At 45.0% G+C, this 23879-nt stretch overlaps 1 protein-coding gene across 1 annotated transcript in view; it reads right to left on the bottom strand.

Moving 5' to 3' along the window:
• COLGALT2 (collagen beta(1-O)galactosyltransferase 2) overlaps positions 1-19458 on the bottom strand; it is a 46885-nt gene extending 27427 nt beyond the window's left edge. Inside the window, exon 1 of the mRNA XM_027704499.1 lies at positions 19182-19458. Coding sequence (XP_027560300.1) covers positions 19182-19450 — 269 coding nt within the window. The 5' untranslated portion in view covers positions 19451-19458. The remainder of the gene's footprint in view (positions 1-19181) is intronic.
• Positions 19459-23879: the final 4421 nt, after the last annotated feature.

Consider the following 23879-nt stretch of genomic DNA (forward strand, 5'->3'; position numbering starts at 1 on the left):
TTGACAGACTTCTTTTCCTCTGAAGCAGGCAAAAAATAAAGGAATGCTTATTTCAGATTACAGCAACCTGGAGAGAACAGGATTAGCCGAACATAACCAAGTTATGTGGTTGAGACTGGTATGCTCCATTCTTCCAAAGCGTTTAAGAATGTACTCTCCCAGGCAAGACATTTCTAGGAACTCGACTTAAAATATGAATTATGACTTCCTTTTCATTATGAATTGATTTGCATTCTAAACACATCTTACAAGACTTAATCAAAGTCATTTCAACACACATAGAAACACTTCTTGTTGGAATCCAAATACTGTATAATTAAATCCCTACAAATAAAAGTGATTTTTCATCTCTTGTCCACTGCTGGCTGACAGAAACAACATAAGAAATTAGAGAATGAAACCAGAATATTTTAATTAATGTCATTAATGTGGAAGAGTTAAGCAGCAGTAAGAAACACACCAAGCTAATTCTGGAGCAAAGGAGAACATTTTTCTACCCATCGAGAATCTGCTCTGTGATCTGGAAACCAGCAGGAAGTTTTGTGTGATCCCAGAGTGAGTTTTACACAATAATTGACCCTTTCATGTGAAAACTTTGCTGATATGCAACAATAAAGCCATTCTTCCCAAAGGTTTTCAGCCAGTTTTTCTTTGAGGCCATCAGAAATCTAAAATCATTTGCATCTCAAACCAGAATAAGCCAGAAGAACAACTCAATGAGTGTGCCAGTACCAGTGTTTTCTGAGGTGAAACTCAAATTTAGCATTTGGAGGAGAGTTCTGCTTCAAAATAGGACAGAATTGCAAAAGAAATGTAAGAACCAGCCATAAACTATTCTTCCTACAAGCAAAGTGGCAAAGGATGCTTGGCTAGCCAAAAAGATTTTGCCTCTGGATAGAGAAAAATGGATGTGTTTAGAGGGCAGGACACGCTCAAAGTTAAACAGTCACTGAAAATCAAGAGTATTTCATATTTTCACATCAGATTCCCTGGAACTTCCAACCTTTATATGCAGCCTGACGCAAAGATGACCAAAACGTGCAGATTTCTTTCACCTGCAGAGACCTTCAGATCACAGCTCAACCTCCTGGTGGTTGAGGAAAGCCCTTCACTCTGTTCAACAGTTCTCAGTTTTTGTTAGAAGGCTTTCAACAACAGACCCTGCAACAGGACTGCCACCCCAACACATCTGTTTGAGGTCAGCTCTACATTTAGGGCTGATTTCCATCCAGACCCTGCACCTCTCCAATGGAATTCCTTGGTTGTCGCTGCAGGCTGAAGAGGATTGTCATCAGGACAACAGCAGCAAGCCCTGCAGACCTGTCTCCAGCAGGCTGCTACCTGCCCACATACTCAGGTGCACGGAGACATCACTGAGAAAACCCCAACAGTAAAACATTTGGTGTATGCACGGTGATTTCTGTAAAAATGTGGCACCAATGGTGGGAGATACCTTCCAGCTCAGCAGGTCTGGACTTTGAGGGTCCAGGTACACGTTCACTGAATTAAAGACTGAAAAATTCCACCTCTGTAGGCTTTTGGACAGCAGGCATGCTGCAGTGTTCCACACTAAATCTGTACACTGACTGCAGGACCTCGTGCTTTTCTGTGCCCACCTCCAAGAAGGCTCCTTTGATCAACACCTGAACTCATAGAATATGCTGAGTTGGAAGGGACTCATCAGGACCATCGAGTCCAACCCCTGGCCCTGCACAGACACCCCAGCAATCCTACCCTGTCCCTGAGAGCCTTATCCAAACCCTCCTGGAGCTCTGGCAGCCTTGGGGCCATGCCCACTGCCCTGGGGAGCCTGGTCAGTGCCCAACCAGCCTCTGGGGGAAGAACCTTTTCCTGAGATCCAACCTGACCCTGCCCTGGCACAGCTCCAGCCCTTCCCTGGGTCCTGTCACTGGTCACAGAGAGCAGAGATCAGTGCTGCCCCTCATGAGCTGTACAGAGTTAGAGAAAAGCTCAGACACACGTTTGCCCTGTGGGTAGATGTCCATTCCAGCAGAAGAAGCAATCTGTCCTTGCCCACAGAGGCTTGGAAAAGGGGAGTTAGAGGCAGGCAGAAAGTCTGGGCTTGGCCACCATCCCAATCTTGGGACTGCCCAACTGCAGCAGCCCCACCACAGAGTCCCCCAGTGCAATACCATCAACACTGAGGAGCACCCCAACAACTCCCAGAGGGCTGGGATGTTTCCTTAAACTCCTGAGGCGTGCAGGATGATGAGCCTGGTGCAAAGTGTTATGTTTGTGCTGCACCACCCTATGGAAGTGTGTAAGCATGAAAGACACAGAGAAATGGAAGACACTCAGCACTCGGCTGAAGGATTCTTGGCCCTCTGTGTAACCTGTCCCCCAGGAGAGGAGGGTCAGCCCTCTGCTTGTCTGTCTGCTGGCAGTGTACACACGGGTGCCCACTCACACCTTCCCTGCTCCAGCTCCGCGCGGCTCACTCACGGCGGAGCTGCTGAGGGAAATTAGCTTGGCCCAGCCCACACTACAAATAAATCCCCCGGCTAATTTGCACTCAGAAATATGACTCTGCACTTCTCCTCCATGAAAGGGCTCACTGTCTGGGCACGGAGAGGGCTGTGGCAGGATAATGTAGCAGATGAATGGATCATTACAGACACACGGAGAAATCCCAGCGCTGCCGTCCAATGCAGAGCATTGCTGTCGAACCAACAGCTCACACAGGAGCTTTTGCAAAGTTTAAAGGTTTAGACCCTGAGAGAGAGCTCCAGGCTTGCCTTGCACAGGCAAAAGCAGTTCCAGCAATTTAATTAAGTTTTTCCTCGTTACTTATGCATGTGAAACTTTCCACCCCGATGATCTTCAGTGCTCCCACCAGGAGCGGATGATACAGAAAACAGACAAATCTAAGCCCAGACAGGAAGGGCATCCCTGTTTCTAGAGAAGATCACCCTCAGGCACATGGGTGAGTTGTACCCAGTACCAGACTTACCAGTGTTGCCCAGAGAAGCTCTGGCTGCCCCATCCCTGGAAGTGTCCAAGGCCAGGTTGGATGGGACTTGGAGCAACCTGGGCTAGTGGAAGGTGTCCCTGCCCATGGCAGGGGGTGGAATGAGATGATTTTTAAGGTCCCTTCCAACCCAAACCATTCTGGGATTTTATGATTACAGAAGCAGACAAAGTCAGCAAGTCTTTTTCAAAGGAATTCAACTTCAGAGTGACTTGAGAACAGCAGATTTCAAATTGTGACCAGCAGATGTCTGTGGGTTATTTTGAGTTTGCTTGTGAAAGGTAACTTATACCAACCCAACACTATCAAATCTAAGTCAAAGTTGGCTATGCAGCACAGGATAAACATGTTGGGTTTATGCTCAGCTGACAGAATATCATTGCCCTTTCACTCATGCTCGAAAGGTCAGTACCAACACCCTCCCCAGAATCAACACCCCCAGCTAAAATCTCACTTCGGGATCCCCAGCACAGTCTCAGCAGGCAGCACAATAAGCCATCTGTGTACCTAGAAACTCGCAGAACTTTGGACACTAAAAATATCTGGAGTTTACTCTTACAGTGCAAGATAACAGTCAAGGCTGGCACAGGCACATCATAAACACCCCTGCTCTCCCGGGCAGGCTGTGAATTACTGGGTGCTCACAGGAAAACTGGGCAAGTGTAGGAACGATAAAATCCCAGGTGTTTAAAACATTTAGTACAGACACTGAGGAGTAGAAACAGAAGTAAATTTCTTGACTGCTTCTTCTACAGCCTCTATACAACCAAGTCAGTGACCTTTGGGATGAAAAGTGGTAACACAGAATCTGCTTTTAAAATACAGCCAGGAGGTACAGCAAGAAAAGTCAACCAGGGGCCTGCAACAAATTCCTCACAAGGAGGAGAGCTGCCACACTTTTCATCTCGTACTTCTCGAGGGATCCAGGCTCTGCACTAGGTCACAAGCAAACCTGCAGGCAAGCTGGCCTTCCTCCTGCTGTCACAGCACCTCTTCCTCAGAGTCATTTCACCTCCCATATTCTGGGATGAAGAAATCAGCAACAAAAAAAGCAAAACCAAAGTGTTAATGCTGGAGATACAACCAGCCCTTCCCTCTCAGAATATGCAGTTTAATAACCCAAGCAATGCATAATCCCTGTGAACCTACAATATACACCTACAACACACAGTATTTAACGACATCAGACCACGCATTTCTCCTCATCTACTGCAAATTCACAGCACACAAACACAGCAGGTTCCATTACCCCTCTCACTGGCACAGGTTTCACTTGGCATGAAGGTGTTTATGCCAAACTTTGCTTTCACTGACACTAAACTAAATCTTACAGTCATCAAGTGAGTTATTTTAGAGTAGACTTTGCTGAAGCCAGCATGGAACTTGAGACTTCATAATTTTGGCCTAATTTTCCTCAAGTAGCCAGTAGCCTTGGAAAACAGAGGTTCTCTGAATTGCATGGAATGGTACAGTGTCTCAAAATAAATGGATTATGTCATAGTTGCTGGCAAAAGGCTGAAAATGTTTTACACATAATTAAGAGAATAGAAAAACAACCACCGCAGCCAAATAGGGAAAAAAAACATTCAACCTTTAGAGATATAAGTAGAGAGTTTTCCTGGATGTAATTTTGTCCATCATATTTCTGATGAAGAAACAGCTGAAAAGGTGACACCACCTCATATGCTGAGAGGATTCTGAGTGTGGGGGAAAAACACAACAAACACCGCTTTGCTAGCATGAAATAATCAATTTATGAATTAACCTGATTTTAGTGTTCTTGCTTTGAATTGCAAAGTGTACTTGTCTTCAATGTATGTCTGTGAATTAGGTGATATGAATCAGAGAGGTCAGAGGGCACGGCCAGAGGCCCCCAAAACCCGTGGCAAAGGTCTCAACTTGCACTGAGACAGCATTACAGCTTCATTTTACAGAAAGGGAAACAACAGCAAAGAGATTATTGGATTTCCACAAGTCCCCAAAAAAGAGTGGGTGTCAGGGCTGGGAATGATAAAACAAGCCAACACTCCTTCCAAAATACATACTGGAATAAACTACAGATATTCAGCTTTTGTAGATGAGTTTACTTAGCACATTCACAGTGTATTTGTCAGACTAGTGGTAAATTTGTGGCCGTGGCAATCTCAAGAACAACTTTTCCTCTGTGTTGCTATTCAGAAACTCTCACAGGTTCATAGGCAGAAGTCTCTCTTCCCATCCAAGCACTTTGTCTTCAGCACTAAAAAAAAGCTATGGGTTTTTGGAGATGGGGTTATAGATTTCAAGTGTTTAGGGTCTCAAAGTGAAGCACTAGTACTAGAGAGAAGAAAAAAAATTAAAGGCGAAACGTTTCTACTTTAAATTACAAATACTTTGGGCTAGCAAAGATTTCTGGAGCTGAATCTCTCCCATCTGTGATCTCATGTTTCACTCACAGATAGAGGAATACACTTGGCTTCTGCTGTGAAGGAAGGCGTAGACACATGTGCTGCACACATGGCTACTGTGGGGTGAACACACGGGACATACTATGGATGCCAGAGTCAGAACACATTCTCTCTTGGAAAAGACTGAATCTGGATTCAAAAGTGATGGAAAACTGGTGCTCTGCTGATGGCTGACTTAACTCTAAAGGGAAAAGAAAGAAAAACAGTGAGTTCTTAACATTCCTCTAATCTTGTATGCTAAAGGCTCTGCAGTCTTCTGTAAGTAATGCTGTGTGTTTCTCATCCCCAAATACGGAAATGAGATCATGGCAACAAAGGGACAAAACAAAGCATGGAATTGCTTCCACTGCAGTACACATCACCACAATCCTCCCTTCTCCTGGTCTGTCCTGCCTGTGGAGGTTTCAGGGAGCATCAATGCAGAGGGATAAATCTCAGGGAGCATCACTGGAGAGGTGCAAACTCCAGGGAGCATCACTGGAAAGTTGCAAATCTCAGGGAGAGTCGAGCACTGAAGGCTGCATCAGCAAGTGTGGTGTGGAGAGGAATGCAAAGGCACAATCTATTTTAACTCTTTTAAGTTTAATCCTACCACAAGTGCACAGTTTGAGGATAGGTAGTTTTTTCCCCATCACTGCCTGGATGTAAATAGAGGAAACAGGCATTTAGGTCTTGCAGTAGTAAACTGGGTAATTGGAAGCCCCACAAAATACATGTGTACCTTTATTTGGTGGTTCCTAACCATGTCATTTTTCCAGTGGGAAAGAGTCCCAGCTTAGCTATCTCCATTGCCAGTGGATGAAGTGCCTGAGATAAAGGGCTTTCCAACCCAAACAAATCTGCAGGTGCTAGACTTGTCTGTCCCCTCGGGGACGTGCTCCCACCCCAACAGCCCTCACGCATCACAGCACTTGTCCAGCAGCATTCCCACGCCTGGACAGCTCAGCTCCCTGGGGCTTCAAGGCAATTTCAAAGGCTGCAAAACTGAATTTTTGGAATACCTCACCACAAGGCACTGCTGGGGTAAGGGTGAAAGAGTAGAGAAGAAAAGTGACAGTCCAGCTTCAATGAACCCTCGGCTGAGCGTGCAGGAATCCAATCCCAGGCTCTCCCTCTGCCAGGGATAAATGTTGGCCTAACCACAATCCTAGTACTACACAGGGAATGTCAGATAATTTGCAGTAACTGCTTATATATTATTACAAAACATGCACCCACTCCACGTAAAATAACATAGGCTGTCTTTGGAGACTTTGGGTTTTACAGAGAGATGTGATGTATCACAGACAAATTAAAATCTAATTGCTTATTTTAATTTATTTGCTGAAGATATTAGGTTTCTTAGGAGTTATATTCCAATAGATCATTTAATCTGATCTAAAGCATTGCTTAATGTCTCCGTATCAAATTCAAAGATTTTTAGCATCACCTGCTTGCCACTCATAAATAAACCCAAAAACCCCACTACCTCTCTTTTTTTTTTTTCTGATTTTCAACTGAAACTGTCTCAGACCCTTCTCGTGCAGCCTTTCAAATAATCCCTCAAGAGCTCCATCTGAAATCCACACAACAGCAGCAACTGATGTGCAAGATCAGCTGCAAGCAAACAGCTGATATGTCATGGAAGTACCAGGCCACTAGAGGGATTTCTTAAACACATGAAATAAAGATAGTTCATGGAAAACTCAGAGACTGGTTCTGTCTCCTTTGAGAAATCATTCTGCTCTTAAACATCTGCCAGTTTTCTCAATGGATGTAGCTGGGTAGAACTTTTGTTTTAAGGAGTTTCATTAATCTCTTCAGGAGATGTAACCTAGGAAGAGATCTAATGAGCTGAAATCTACAGGGTTTGTCTCTTTATTTGGCTGCTTCCAAGTACATTCCTAACTTTTATGACAGCAGCTCTATAGCTCTATCTGCACTGTTGGTTCAAGAGACCTGGAAGAAATACACCTTTATTGGTACAGTAGACCTGGAAGAAATACATCCTCCTGAGCAGGAAAGGCTGGAGGTTTGGTCCAGCTACGTGCCCAAACTGTTAGAACCAGATGTTTCTGTTAATCTCTGGACTGTCCCAAAGGTGTATGTGTAGTAACCAACAAGCCACACAGCTGCAGGAGCAACAGGAGCTGGTCAGGTCTGTCAGGCAGGAGATTACTGCTTGTAGATGTAATACACAATTATTTTTCCTTTGAGATCTCACTCTATTGGAAAGGTAAAAATAATTGAGAGACCCAAACCACGTTTCTCCTCAGCAAATCTCTGTAGTATGCTGAGTTTATTCCGTCTATAATATATGATTTCCACGTGCTCCACATGCAGCAAATGATGCACCTTGCAATAGAGTAAACCTGAAGGTGATTGAAGCTCTCCACAGGTAGAATCAACCAACACCATTGTGCTGTGATCTGTTAAGAGCAGAAAAGAAACCCCTGCTTAGCCCCAGCCTAGCCCTGAACATGTATTCCTCCCCCTTATATCTGCAGCACTTACATAAAGAGAGGCTTGTCCAAAAAGCCAGATGTGATGCTGCAGGCAAAGCTGCTGGAAGCACCCCTGATAGCAGCTTGATTCTTGCTCTGTGAAACAGAGCTTCTTTGGAAGCTCAGGTACTAGGCAAAAAATCCTGGCAGCAGCCTTCCTTAGTATGAAGTCAGAGCAGAGCTCTGCCAGCAGACAGGCATGAGCTCACTAGTCTGAAATAATATTTCATTGACAAGAGTTTTTGTGGAAGCAACAACTTGTTTGTGTGAGAAATAAAGCGGGGAAGGGGGAAGTGAGTGTGTGTTAGGAGTGATAAAACATGTTATTGTAAGCCCACTCAGTGACTTAACAGTGATAATTTGCATTTAAACCCTGCTTCAAGTAGAAAAAACCAAAGTTTAAAATAAATCATAAATTAAGAGAAGGTATTTAGCAGCAGTGACATTTTCATATTCCAGTCACACACATTGAACTTATTTCAGAGTAGTGTTTTGAAAAATGAGTCTAACCAGAGTCTCTGACAGCCAGAACTGGAGGAAGAAAATATTTGAAGAGGCAAAAGACCCAAAAGCAATTATTATTCTCTGCTAACCTATTTAGAAGAGTCTGGGTAGGCTCCTCCAGAACCCTGGAGCCCATCTTAAGGGACAACTAAATGGAAACTCCATCCAGAGCTTCCTACTGAAGCAGCACGTATCATTGGGAGCAAACACCAGCAGCATCCAGGAACTGATTTATGTGAGTGAGTCAAGGAAATCTAATGGCACAAGACTGGGAAAAATGAGCACAGTGCTGGGCTACTACTCTGTTGTTCCTCACTTGTTTACAAGAACTGGTTATGTTAAACCAGACACCGACAGCACAGAGCACATGCAGTGCTTGGTCCCTACCAGCAACCGGCTTTTCTAAACCTCCAGGGCCCAAATAACCAGCTCATCTCTGAGTCTGTGCAGCTTGAAACTCCCAAACCACAACCCTGAACTAAGCTGTTCCATACAGCAAGATAAAACAGATGGAATTAAACTCTACCAACATCCCACCTCCATCTGAAGGCACTGAGGAGGTTGAAACCAAGCCAAAATAGAGACAGTATAGAGTTCCAGGCACTAAAAGTATAGTGCTCTGTAAAAGTACTACCAGAAACTCCCTATGCACACTAACAGAGAAAAAAATGCCATTCCCCCAAGCAAACATCAACTTCTTCCCAACTCTGCCAGCCATGCAGAATCCAGCAACAAACAGATTTCCAAATCTTACTCCTAATCCCAAACCACTAAGGAACACCAGTTTAATGCAGGGGCATCACACTAAAACAGAAGGTCATAATACACACACTCTACGATTATCAGCCCCTTTTCTCCACCTGCAGGATCTGCAAAGGTCAGAAGTAACTGGAGTTGTCAAAGTCTTACCATTCCCAAGACCCAACTTCACTTCAGTCCCTTGTGCAGCAAGGGATCATTTCCATAATACAAGAGATTATCCAATCTTGATTCTCCCCACTCACATCACTCCTTCTCCTAACTTTTTATGCCTGTCAGTAAAAACAGGCCCTTGAACATTTATATTTCAAAGCCTGAAAGTTAACCTCCAAGCTATTCCAGCTATTCCTCCCACTGGTAACTCTAGCCAATTCTAGCCAAGAATTAAGGAGAAATAAAATGCAGGCCAGCAGTTCCTCGGGACACCAGAACTCCTTTAATCCCTCAGTTTGCAGAAAAGAGAAATAGCATGGTTTTTGCTGGTTTCCAAAATAAAACCAGAAGTCTCTATCCTAATCATACAGTTCCTATGCTGACACATCTTTCAATGTGTCCTTTTTTTTAGGATTTTTGCTAGTCTAGTGTAGCTACTTGTGCATGTAACTGCTGTGCTTTTCACCGAGCTCTAAATACTTTTGTCATTGTCTTTATGGGTTATGGTGTTAATTACAAGTTCTGGTTAGACTACAGGAATGTAGTTGTTGACTTCATTTAAGAAGAAGAATTTTCAAGAGTGAAAACACACCCTCAATAAACATCAAGGGGAGTTCAGAGCATTAATAAGTATCCCAGTGCTGCGACTCCACTGAGTAGAAAGTCTGCAGCTAAATCTCAGGATCCTGGGATTTCACACCTAAGCCAGCACTGCAAATAAATACCCTGAGACATGACAAAATCAGCATCCCAGCCTGCCCTCCACCTCTCCTCTCCATGGGCTGGGTCACTGATGCACCATTTGTTTATATTCTCACACAGAGTTGCAGCTGGGAGACAGAACTACCCCAAAACGTCCCTTCCCTGTTGGCAGGCAGTGGGATGAAGCAGCCAAGGACCACACATCAGGGAAAAGGGAGAACAGCCAAGGTCAGTGCTGTGCACCTGCTCCCCTCTCTGCAGCAAACATCAAACCACGCTGGCTCCTCTCCAACGAGGTTTTAATCTCTCTTAAACACTCTGGGTTTTTTTTTGACGCAATATCAACATAACATTCCTGCATCCTCACATAAACTGGGAAGTGCTGATGACTGGTGGAAAGAGCCTCGCTGCAAAGCTTTATAGATCATGTTCTTCTTTGCCTCCTAGACATAAACTGTAGGAACAGAACAGGTTTCTCACAGCTTTTCCTGGCTGTCTAAAGCTCAGGCTTCCTAGTTAACATCTTTGTAGGATTTGCCACAAGCAGGCTTTTGATTATCTAATGACACAGTAGTCCAACTAAAGGAACTTGCTTAAGTTTACTTGGCTGAAGTCTGGTGGGGAATAATTCATGGATTCAAGCTAACAGGCAGAAGGGAAAAGAAAAAACAAAAGCATTTGTCAGAGTTGAATATTCAACTTCCACATCATGATTATCAGTTTAAAGCGGGACTGCTGGAAAACAGCCTTTTCCTCCAAACCTAGAACGGTTTGGGTGAGAAGGGACCTTTGAAGGTCACCCAGTCCCACCCCCCTGCAATGAGCAGGGACATCTTCAACCACACCAGGTTGCTCAGTGCCCCATCCAACCTGACCTTGAATTTTCCCAAGTACCTTGTAAGGACAAGCAGGGTTGAAAATACCGAGGAAACAACTCTAACAGCCTTCAATTCTCATTCAACCCCAAAGGTACAATTCAGCATCTGCTTTAAGAGCAGCTGTTGAGGCACTAGCAAACCCAAGATTCTGACCTGCCTACTGAAGAGATAAGCACCTGCTATCAGCTTCAGGATGTAAACTAACACTTCACAGTTAATGCAACCTCGTTTCCACTGAGTGAAATTCAAACCAGGCTGCAGCCACGCATAACCTTTCCCCTGCAGAGAGATCAAAGACCAAAACTAAGCAAACAATCCTTTCAGAAAAAAGGGAAGCCTGTACCCTGCCTGGGGAAAGGGGGGGAAAAAACATAAATAAAAATAGTTTTTCTCCTCTTTACAGGAAAAAAAAGCTGAAAAGTAAAAATAAACAATTCCCTATTGGAGCTTAAGCTTTACAAAACTAATGTGAAAGAGCTTAAATGAGCCCTACCATGGCACTGTAGTTTACGTGGCCACCCACTATCTTCTGCTTCAGCATGAATTTAGATCCTCATGAGCTCCAGGGGTGACAGGCTCAAACTTAATCCATGTTCTGGTCCAGACCAAGATCTGCTTCTCTTTCGAAGAGGTGTATGACTCCTATCAGTGCACCCAGACAGAACGAAAGGCAAACAGCTGGAAACCTATTAATTCCATGTATTACAACCACTTAGGCATCAGGGAGGACACTGATGCAGGGATCCCCAGCAGTGCCCATGTTTTAACAGTCCCTGGAAAAGGAGCAAGGACAGACTTTGGCAAAAACGTATTCCCAATCCAAAAAATTCACACTGTTTTACCTGATGGTATAGTCACATGTCAGTAAGGGGGAAATCATATTGACCATGTAAATAGTTGGTCAGAATAAAAGCAGAAGAGACATCAGCCTTCACTTCTGAATAAGACTTCATTTTGTAGCATGTTCTATGGCTACCTCAAATAAGTGACCACCTCTCCCAAAGAAAAACAAGAAAGATATGCAGGAGTATGAACATAATTCTAATCTTCTGTAGTGAATTCAGTCTCTGGTACAAAATTAAGCCATTTTTCAGCAGTGCCACATCTGTGAAGAAGAGGATCAACATATTACATTACAAAACAGTGTCACAACCAAAGCAGTTTGCAGAAAACTCTGGTGACTAAACTCCATTTGAAAGCATATACCAGATTCCTAGTCAGCTGGAAAAAGTTTAAAATCACCACGTAGTTATTAGGTTCCCTGTTAATTCTCCAGAAAGAAAACTGGAGTCATTTTACAGTCATAAAAGTGCTCTGATCCAAGGACACCAGATACAGGTATATTGACAAACACATGTGCTTGCACACATAACCAAAACCAATTATTTCACGTTCAAAAAGTGGATTCAGGCACTGAGTGAAGCAAATTGTACACAAAAAAAGGAAAAAAAAATCCCTTTTTTCTTTACTGATGAGCCTATCAGCAGTGCCACATGCTTGTATGAAGGAGCTGGGCATTTTGGCAGAAGAGGGCCAAAAATCCACCTCGTAGAGAACACCAAGATTTTTTTTTTTATTCCTATCTTTCTTTACCCTGAAACTTCGGTGCATGTGGGCCCCATTTAGCTGTAATCCACCCCTGGCGAGGAGCACCATCAGTGTACGCTGTGCTTCACTGGAATAAAGGAAATGAGATGCGCAGAAAGAGACTAAAATAATATCAAGCCTGAGACATCATCCCACAGGAAGGAAATTCCAGGTTCTCACAGACAGCACCCCACATCACCTCAGTCCTCTCTGCCCTGCAGCCCATATGGTCTTTCAGGGCATCTCCCAGGACCGACAGCGAGCGCTGGTGGTGGGGGATGTTCTGCACACCATGTGTATCACAGACCCATCTTTAGAGGATTCTGACCCAGCACGTGAAGACTTTCAGTCCCAGGGGACTCTGATAAATAACTGCAGGTGTGTGATAATTTACACAGAGGATCAAAAAAGCCGTTCAGTCTCCGTTTCAGTGCAAACCCCTGTTCTTCTCTCCTCAGGAAGGCTCCTGCCTCACCTCCCAGGGACTGACCCCTCTCCAGCTGCACTCAGACACCTGGGGTCTCTTCCCCAGGAATTTGATAAGCCGTGATCGGGCAGTTTTTTGAAAAGAAGACATGCTCCATTTAACAGAAAGATGCAAAAGAGAAGGGAAAAAAAGCTGTTGGAACAACAGTCTTCATCCCAAATGTCTGCCACCCTCAGCCAATACAAATTTCCAAGACAGTGGACAGTGACAGTCTCACTGGAGCAGGCTGCCCAGGGACCGTGGAGTCTCCATCCCTGAGATATTAAAAACTTGAACTGAAATGGTTCTGGGCAGCCTTCACCTGAGCCTGCTTTGAGCAGGGACCAGACAGTCTTTGGAGGTGCCTTCCAGTGTTAACTGTCCTAGGAGATCCAGCTGGAGAAGCACTGAGGAAAGGGAGAGGCTTTTTTCCCCTCTCTAATAGGAGAACGATAGCAGGAATTGCTTCCCCTGGATCAGACCTAACTGATCCCTGCTTCCAGAAATAAGAAGCTGAAATAGCTTGTATGCCAGGAACATACAAGTGAAATTGCCTTTTTTTTTTTTTTTTTTTAGGGACAAATTAACACCAGTGCTTAACAGCCAATATTGGTTGCAGCTGGTCCTTTGACACGTTCCCACAGCTGCCTCCACATCCTCCACACCTAAAGATTCTTCAGAGGACATGCCAGCACACAGCCTGGACAGTCTGCAGCCTGAACTGGATGAGGAATCCCAAATCCAGGCAATAGACAAACTGGGGATGAAGTGGGATCCTGCCCTGGGCAGGAATAAACTAGGTGACCCCTTGAGGTCTTTTCACCCCTACTTTGTACACATCAAAAAAAAAAATCTTGAAAACTAGTTCTCCTTGACCTTTGAAAGCGTCCAAAGGCTTATCATAAACACATTCTGCTATCAAACTCTGTCCTGCTGTTTCTTCGTGGCAACATATTATTTTATCGGATTCCAAACTCCAAACACACCAAGGCACCAGGCAGACAATGACACAAGGGACAGACCTATCTCAAAATGTGGTTGCCAAAAGACACCAGACCAAATAAATGCTTGTATTTTCAGAGATACAGAGCATGCAGGATTCAGATATTAAAAAAAATAGATCCAACACACACAATGTATTAGGGTCAATAATCTCACAGGCCTTCTAAGCAACACCTGTTCCTCCCAACACTTATCTCAGGTTAAAAGACATTTCAAGACATCAGTTTTTCAGTATAATCCCTGCACCTCTGGGGAGCTTTTTATTCATTTCATGAAATATCCCAATATTCACCTTGATGCCTGGTAGACCCTCATACAAAGTGTGCAACAAGATGCTTTTTAATGGCATCAAAAAGGCATCAATGTGTGAGCACAGTAGGAAAAACCAAAGAAACTCCTGCTGCTCAGCAATTGCCATGACAGAGCTGATGCCTCTTTTAACATTTCTCTGCAGAACTGCCAAGTTTTTAGCTGAAGTGTAGGTTATGTCTTGCCACGCAGACCTCAGCAAGGCATGGCAGTAATTTTTGGTTTCCCTTCAAATGTTTCTACTGAACAATTTCATGATATCACTTGCTTCAGTTTGCCAAGAGTTAGATGAGGGAGAGAGACCCAAAGGACAAAAAAACCCAGTGATTATGGATGTCGGGATGGGAACAGTTCTTTAGCATTCTCTGGTTTTCCATTTCTTACACAAATTTACTGCACTTGAGTGCAAAAGTGGCCTCAACAAGTAAGAAGCAGTAAGCAATGTGAGTTATGAATACTATCTCTGGTCTTGATAAACTCAAGAATTTTGCACAGGTTACTTAACTTTTCTTCCCCAATTTCCCCAGGTAGAAATTGGAAGTATTTACTCCCATTCTTTTTTTTTGATGTAGCCATCTAAATGCAAGTTCTCTGGTAGAAAGACTCTCTGCAACATCTTGGACAATGGGAACATCACCTTAATTGTAAGGCTTAATCCAAGGCTGTGCAAGTCTAACCTCTCTTAGCACGACTTAGTCTATGACTGTTATTATAACCACATAATAAATACATTTAAAATACCTACAAATACTAATGAGAAACTAAATCCCACAGGTTTAAACAACAAGCCAAATGAAAAGTCAATTAAATTTCTAAAACCTACGTTTTAATATTGCCACGTGGAAGTCACAGGGCAGGTGAGCACATCTGAAATAGATGCAAAACACCAGTGGACAGAAGCAGGAGAGGCAGAGCCAGCAGACTGGAACTTCAGCATTCCTAAGTGATTAATAGTGACCATGAAGATTAAAGTGACCTCGTTGCTCAAATGGAAACAAGGACAGAAAACACAGGGCATTTGAAAGCCAACACCTCCCTGTGAGCAACAGCAGCCATTAAAGATTTAAATGATCCCTGCATCTCATTGAAGTTTGTCCTCTATGTGGAATTTTTCACATTTGAAAAATAAACTGTTGAAGAATAAGAAAATGCTCAGGTAGAGTATTATCAGCTAGACTAATACTATGTAATTATGAAGTATAATTATTATACTGATCTCATCAGCTTCTATTTTCAGCTACAACCAGGTCTTTTAAGTTGAAACCATTCACTCCCTGGAGCTGTGTTACAGTATATCCACTGATCTCTCAGCTGGGATTTATTCCAGCTTTCCACCCATCTCACTATCCTTCACATTATCATTTCTGAAATCTAAGCACACTGTGATCCCCAAAGCAAGCACAGATTTTTCAAGCACAAAAGAACCTAATTACTGCTCTCAAGCACCAATTCAATTTATGCAGGCATTCAATCCTCAGGTTAGTAAAAGATGGGAGCAGATGGCCCACAATGATGAAATAGTGGGTATTCAAAGATGAAATTACAGACAACTTTCTTTGCTATACCACCACTTAATCCAAGGCTAAGGAAAGTGTAAAGCAATGTGATAAACTGCTGAATAAACAGGCTTTTAGGTTGTCCACTACAGCCAAGATGAACCTGTCCAACAAGCAAATACTCTGCACCTATAATCAAAGGGATCTCAAACACACTCAGCACTGATAAAATACAGAACAAAAAAAACCCAACCTCAACCCACCCACAAGAGGGTTGGGACATGCTGACTGTGTAACTTCTGGGTCATTTTTGTCCAAGATAGAGATCATTTTCCCTCCCTTAACAGCTCTCCAACCCCAGCTCAAACAATTCCATGCCCCAGTTTCCCAGCTTGGCTGGGCTGGGCTCAGCCCACCCTGCTGATCATGCCAAGCCACACAAGGAGCCCATCAGAAGAACCCTCCCTGGCTACAAATTAGATTGTCTTGAGTCCAAGAGCCATGTCTTCTCAAGGCTCTCTCCTGTTGCTGGGCACCAGTGCGTTTCTCACAGCGTTGCGTATTTTTGAGCTGACTGCTCCCAGGGGAGAGCTGGGACCTTTCCTCCTTCACAAGAAGGGGTGACTGTCACCTCCAGCGTTACTCCCCCACGGCAACACCAGAACCAGCTCGGGGAGCACACAGGGAAGCTGAGCTGGGAGCCATTGCTGTTCCCACCTGGATGGGTAGCTCCAAAGGCTCACAGACTGCCCACAGTCAAGTCCATCCCAACAAGCTCAGTGGAGCCAGGACAGAGACCGGAGCGCTTTCCACTGACATTCCCACCACTAAGTCATCAGTACAACCCTGGGATGACCTGGAATGACCTACGATCCTCCAAGACAAGGACAGCTGGGGTTAAGACAGGCCAGGGACCAGCCTAGGAGGCAGTTCAAATGCAGCTTCCCGATTCCTGTAGAGGGAAGTAAGAAAGGAAGGAAGGGTTTAACTGAAAGGCCATGGGTCACTATGTGCCAGCTGGCCCCAGGCCAAATGTCCTGCTCAACTCATTAGTAGCCAGCAAGTTCTTCCGAGGTTGCTCACCACGACAGCTACTGTCTTCAGAATTAAGTCCAGAATTAAGACCAAAGGGAAGAAGGGAGCACAAGGCTGCCCCAGTGTACATATTTTGCTCAGTATCAGGATAACAAAGGTTGAGATTAATTGATACAGACTGCACAAAGAAAATTCAATGCCTGCTTCAAACTCATTATCCCTTAACCCATCTTTACTGTCACTCACAAAACTTGCCCCTAGAAATCCGTCTGAGGAATCCACTGTTGAATTTCAGCCCTCAAGCTATGCAAAGAGAGCATATGGGAGATGATATATGCTTTTAATTTTCATTCTTAAGACCTACATTTGGGCATTTTAAAATGCTGACTTCACTCAAGAGAATTTTGAAGTAGAATATAAGTGGCAATGGAGGAATGTGAGTCCTTGACAAACACCACTTCCCTGCCCTTCTCACCAAGCTATCCCAGGGACACAGGTAAATCCTGGAATTCATCTGTTGAAAGGACTCTGTCTGAAACACAAGATGCTTCCAGAAATGGACCGTATGGTTTTGTTTGTTCCCAGGAGACTTGACAGATACCATATGTGAGCTTCCTCTGGGTGGGTACTTTGTGTCCTCAACATCTCCAGCTCTGAAAAGTCTTATGGGGGAGCTGAAGTGAACTGGACTAAAACTCTCCAAGGAATCACTGCCACCCTATAGGTACCTCTCACTCTCTGTGGCAACTCAGAGCATCCTCAGAACTTCCTTTCCAGTGGCTGTGGCATTTTAGTCACTCATTTTATTAAGCCTGACATTTTCAACTGCAGATTTTCCAGTTTAACCATGCCTTGTTTCTGTATGCAATCCCCTTAAAAAGAGAGTGATGTTCTTATAAGAATCTTAGCATATTTTAAGTTACCTTAAAATAAGTCCCCATGAATACTTTCACACAACGCTGCAGAGTCCTTAAGTTTAGCAAGGATGATGCAAGTAATTTACAAAAACAGTTGTAGGGCCAACCAATTATCTACAGGACTTAAAAAAGAAAAAGCCCCAAACTTATTTTACACTTGTACAGTGAGAAAGGCACGTCAGGATCCACTCTGCTTTGGTGATCAGGAATGCATTTACAACTCCCACAAGGTTTTATAAACACTGAGCTTAGTTGAATCACAGGCCATATGGGGTCTGATAATATCTGTTCTTATACACATCTGCTACAATGAAATCCAAACTGGCAAAATTCCCACTGATACAAACAAATGCAGAGTCATGGATCCACACTCATCTGAGCGTGGATTTACCCACTGCCCCACAGCAGCTTGTAATTCCACAGTAATTCTACTTGTAATTCACAAGTGTGGCACCCCAAATCTGGGCTGACAGCACAGTTTTCTTTGTGCATCTTCAATCCAAAAGGATAAAAAAAAAGGTAAAAGAGAGCCGTGCACTGGTTATACCAGGCACTGATGTTCTGCAGAGCCCTGTACCTGAACACAATCCCAGCCACGTTCCTGAAGCACACACAGAAGCATCTGTTTAATGACACTTCAGTGACGTGACGGGGGGGAGGTCCTCCCCACACCCCTTTATACAAAGTAAAATTAAACTTTATTGACTTTTTAAGCTAACAGGAGCCTCCCCACAGACTTCAGTGAACTTTGGATCAGGCCCTATAGCACCATTTCTTATTTTACACCATTACCACGCTTCAAAAGAAAACCTGTTTTGAGGCTTCCAAGCAACTCCTGTTCCTCCCAACACTTATTTTAAAAGATTATTTTTTTCTTTGTCCCCTTGCAAAGGCAGATTGACCAGTTCCCAGATTGCTCTAATTCCTCCATCCCGACCCCCCCATTTGACCACCACAGCTGCCCCCATGCTGCGATTTCTGAATACATCTTTGAATCCATCTTCCAGCCTACAGCCTGGCAACAATGCTCCTTTCAATGCCCACCGGCACCTACCCAGCCCGCCTGCTCTCCAGCCCTGGCACAACCCACCCAGCTCCCCACAAAGCCCGGGATTTACCAGCCGGGAGCCAGCCCCACGCTCCCAGACGGAGTTCTCCCCGTCTGTGGATTTGGACACATGCTCGGGCAGTGAATGTTCCCAGGCTCCAGGCCAGCTTTGCTGGGATAACTCATCTCCCTCCGGGCTCACGGCAAAGCCCTCCCGGCTCCTGCAGGAGCCACGGAACCCCGGGACGGGGTGGGCGAGCTCTCCCCAGGTGCCAAAGCCCGGCTCCCGCGGCGGGAGCTGCGGCTGCCCCTCCGAGCCGAGATGCCCCGGCCCCGCTACCTGCGCTCCCCGCCGGGGTGGGACCCCGGGCAGGGCCCCGCACACCGCCCCCCCCCCGGCCCTTACCAGAGCGCGATGCGGCTCTTGGGGTAGCTGAGCCTCTCGATGCAGCCCAGGACGTGCGGCAGCGTGTGCGCGGCGTTGCGGGCGAGGATGGCGAGCAGCACCGTGGGCTGCTGCAGAGCCGACTCGGGCAGCGCCGGGGGCTCGGGGCTCGGCGGCTCCGGCGGCTCCGGGGGGGACGGGCTGGCCCCGCAGCCGCCCAGCAGCGGCGGGAGGAGGAGGAGGAAGAGGAGGCGGAGAAGGAGCGGGGGGCGCCCGGCGCTCGCAGCCATGATGGGCGCGGGGCGGCCGCGGGAGCCGCGCCGGCTGTGCGGGGCGGCCGCGCCGCGGGGGGGAAACGGGACGGGGAGGAGGGAGACAGGACAAGGGAGGAGGCGGGAGAGGGAGGAGGTTGAGAGGGAGAAGGAGGAGCGGAGCAGCGCCGCCTGCCCGCCCGGCCGGCCCGAGCCCGGCTCTCCGCACCTCCCCCGGCCCCGCCCCGGCCCCGCGGGGCCGCCCCGGCGCAGGTGGGAGCGCAGGTGGGATCCCCGCGTCCCCCGGGAGGCTGAGGTCAGCACCCGCCTTTGGTCCCGGCGAAAGTCGCAACCCCCGCGTTTCTCGCCCGAGTTTTGGGTTTGAAAGAGGCGTTCGGCGGTTCCCTCCCAGCGCGGGTGCTAACGCGAAGACATCCCTTAGTTCGCTGCTTCTGTGAAGATCTAACCCTCGTCATTCCCACGCAGATAGAGAATGAAGGCTAGTTGTGCTTTTATATCGAAGAGGTTTTGTCAAACATCCCCGGGATGTCTGTGTGAAGCAGCTGCACACCCCACGCCCATCCCACGCTGCACAGTGCTGTTGTCCCAGCTGGAACGTGGCTGGAAAATTAATATCATGGAGTCGTAGAGTGGCTTGGGTTGAAAGGGACCTTAAAGCTCGTGCAGTTCCACCACCCTGCCATGGGCAGGGACACCTTCCACTAGCCCAGGTTGCTCCTACCTGGCCTTGGGCACTTCCAGGGATGTGGCAGCCACAGCTTCTCTGGGCAACCTGTGCCGGGGCCTCCCCTCACTCACAGGGAAGAATTGCTTCCCAATATCCCATCTAAACCTACCCTGGTTCAGTTTAAAGATGTTTCCCTTGTCCTGTCACTATCTGCCCACTTAAAAAGTCACTCTCTCTTTTTTTATAAGCCCTGCTCAAGTACTGGAAGGGTCTTTAAGGTCTGCCTGGAGCTTTCTCCTCTCCAGGTAGAACAACCCCAGATCTCAGCACCTCTCCTCCAAAGAAAGGGAATACAAGGAGAATATTCCCTGTATTTCGTTGACTCTTCTGCCGTGGAAACATTTGTATGAATGGACCAACGACAATTTACCATCAAAATAAATAAAGCATGTTCCAGCAATTAAAATTATTGGGTCATGATCTTAAAAGGGGCATAGTAATCACAGCTCTCTTAGAAGTTAATAGGATTTGGGCATGCTAAACCCTTTTCAAGATGAAATCTCTAATTAACTCTAAGGGCCCCATCGTGGCATATTTGGGTTTTAATGTGGGTAAGTGGTTTCTCCAACGCAGACAGATCCACTTTAAGCAGGCAGCACTCTTGGCCGTGTGCTTGCAAAACTCAAATATAAGGAAACATTTAACAAGCAAACAATTGTCTAATTATCTATAATGTCACTGTGAATTGCTTGCAGCCCAGGTAGTATATATATAAATATATATATATATACACACACATTTATATTACAGAAGAGAGAGAGAGCAAATTCATGTCTGCTATTCTTTGTTTATAGAACTTAATTTATCACCCACACCAAATTATAGTCTCAGTTTCCTGATCAGATGACTCCCCAAAAAACTAATGCAAAAACATCCTAGGAAACTTCCATAAAGAATCTCCAAAGGTCACAGAATCATCTGCACTAAAATTCGAGAAACTCCCTCAATTTGTAAGCATCTTCCTGAACAATTACTGCAAATATATTCCTCCTGTTTGCCCTTCACGACACCTTTATAATTGTCCTTCTAGAATGATACATTAATGAGGCTTTTCTTTCATGGTTAGTTTGCCACATGTTGCTTTTATGCTTGGATTCATTAACCAAATAGAAGGAACAGCTTTGTAGCCTGTGTGAAGTGATTAGGGTTTCACAGGAGCCAGCTGAATCCACACACACAGAATTCTGCTGTTGCCCACAGGGCTGCTCCAGTTTGGAGGATGGGGGCTAATGCTACTGAATTATACTTGGTGTGGAGGGATGTAACCTGGCATTTTCCATCCACTGCATATTCAAGCTGGGTCACAATCCCGATTTTAGGAGACTTCAGGAGAAATATGCATCTCCCGTGACTCCCCTTGGCCAGGCCTCCCCTGTGGATGTGGCATGACAACACGGGTGCTTCTCGTGGGAGGAAATGCAGGATCAGGATCAGGGCCAAGCAGAGATTATTTCCCCCCAGAAAAAAAGGAAGATCTGGAAGGAAGCAACTGCAAAGCCTTTGTTCTACCTGCAAAGTGTAAAGGTGCAATCCACTTTGGTGGTGTTGCAGTCAGTGTTTGCAGACTGTGCTTTTTAGCCTGTGCAGCTCTCAATGTCTTCAGTGAAATCGAAAGTACTTTCAGTTCTCTTCACACTTCTCCTTTATTTTCTATTTTGAGAACAGCATCAGGGCCATAACAATTTGCTGAGGGCAAATGCAATGCCTCCAGCAGCATCCTAAAACCGGTAATTTGCTCCTCAAAGTGACATTCCCCTCACTCACACCACTGACAGTGCTCGCTGGCTCCTGTGGCACACAAAAGAGAGAGAGCAGCAGATGCCTGAAACATGAGATGTTCTTCCATGCATAAGAGAAAGGAGTCAACTCAGCTCAGTCTCTCACTCCCAGCCACACAGCATGGGGGAAAGATTGGAGAGTTCAGGTAAACAGTTACCCTGACAATTCATGTCATTCCAACATCTATAAATGCATGTTACTTTATGTGCATATACAAAGAAATCTGCGCACGTCCTGACCTCTTTATTAGTGGCCAAAATTCTATCCTGTTTTTTTTTTAAAGCCCATACTCAATCCTGCTGTGACAGGACAATGAGCCACTGTGTGGTGAAATATTTCAGCTTTGAGGAAGAAGCAGCTTTTTGCAGACCTAAGTCCCACAGAAATTAATTTAAGCCATTTGTTTCAGCCTCCTCTAAACATCCACACCAAACACGAAGGTTCCAGCTGAGAGAACTGTCTCTGGCAGTGGTGTACTCCCTCAGTTTGACAGGTGACAAATTTTCTCTGAGGCAGCTTTCTTCTAATTTAGACTTGTTTCTCACACAGTGGAAAACAGAGGATCTATCCTGCTGATATTTATAGACAAGTCTATTTCCTTTCGTTTACTTCTTCATCTCTGAGGACTCAAATCCATCCAATTATTTTCCCAGCAGTTGAGTAAACGACTGTTGCCAGCTCTTCCATGAAAGTCTCGGAGACTGGATTACTTTTCCTGTCTATTTATTTTATTTATTTTATTTATTTATTTATTTATTTATTTATACTCAGGGAGTTGAAGGGCTAGCTAAAATAGTGGTTTTTAATCAGGCCAACCTCCTCAGAATCGCTTAAGTTTGTGTCCAATATGACTTTCTGCAGTTATAACACACACACCAATTTATGTACTAAATATGTATAGATTAATTTTCATTGATCCTTTATTACAGAATAATCATTAAGCCTATAAAGAAGAAGGGCTAAAGACAGGACAGTTCACTTTTCAGTACGCCCTGCGTCAAACTGATCTTCTCAAGATCATACTTGGTGTTTCCTCGAGTCAGTGCAGATGTTTGACATTTTCCAACCTCAGCCAGATTTTTCTTGGTGTAGCCCAGTGTACAAGCGATGTCTTTGCAGTCTCTCACCTGATGTTACAAACAGCACACAGCTTTTTTTTTGCATGGACACCAGCTTGAGGCTATTCAGAGACAGAGACAGGCCTGACTTCATTCAAACCAGTGTTTGAAATTCATCAAAGAGGCACTAAGGCAGATGGAGCCGGTAAGCCAGACCTGGGACACTTTGCATTAGGCAAAGCAGATTCTCGTTGGAAGTCAGAGATATTTCTAGTAAAGCAGTACAAGATGCTTTTAATAACAATGCCTTGAATCTGTATCCCTTAAGCAGTCTATGAAAGCTTCAGCCACCATATATTAACTAAATATTCTTTCCTTTAACCCTTTAACCCTTCTTCTTCTTTGGCTCAATGATAATCTTATAATAAAGCATCATTGAAAATTAATCCATCTATGTATTTAATACATTAATCGGTGTGTGGGTTGTAACCGCAGGAAGTCACATTGGGGATGACCTTAAGCAATTCCGAGGACGTTGGCTTGTTTAAAAAAAAAAAATTTTAAAAAAAAATCCCTCTTTTAGCCAGCACTTCCATTCCCTGGGCACAAAATAATCAAACAAACAAAGAGATAGGTAAACAAATAAATAAATAAGAAAAAATTAGCCATTAGAAAATGGTATTGGGAAAGGACCCTTTGTGATGAGGAATATACATATATATATATATATATATAAAATTTATAGGACTTAAAGCAGCGCCTTTGGCCTTGGCCGGGGAGGTGAAGGGGGCGCGGAACGAAGTTGGGGCGGAACCATCGGGGCGGCACCGCCGTTTCCGGGGAGCGCTGGGCCGCGCGGCGCCGCCCGGAGCGAAGCCGCGTT

The sequence above is a fragment of the Neopelma chrysocephalum genome, unplaced genomic scaffold (genome assembly GCF_003984885.1).
Source record: "Neopelma chrysocephalum unplaced genomic scaffold, ASM398488v2 Primary Assembly neopelma1_281, whole genome shotgun sequence".
Lineage (NCBI taxonomy): Eukaryota > Metazoa > Chordata > Aves > Passeriformes > Pipridae > Neopelma > Neopelma chrysocephalum.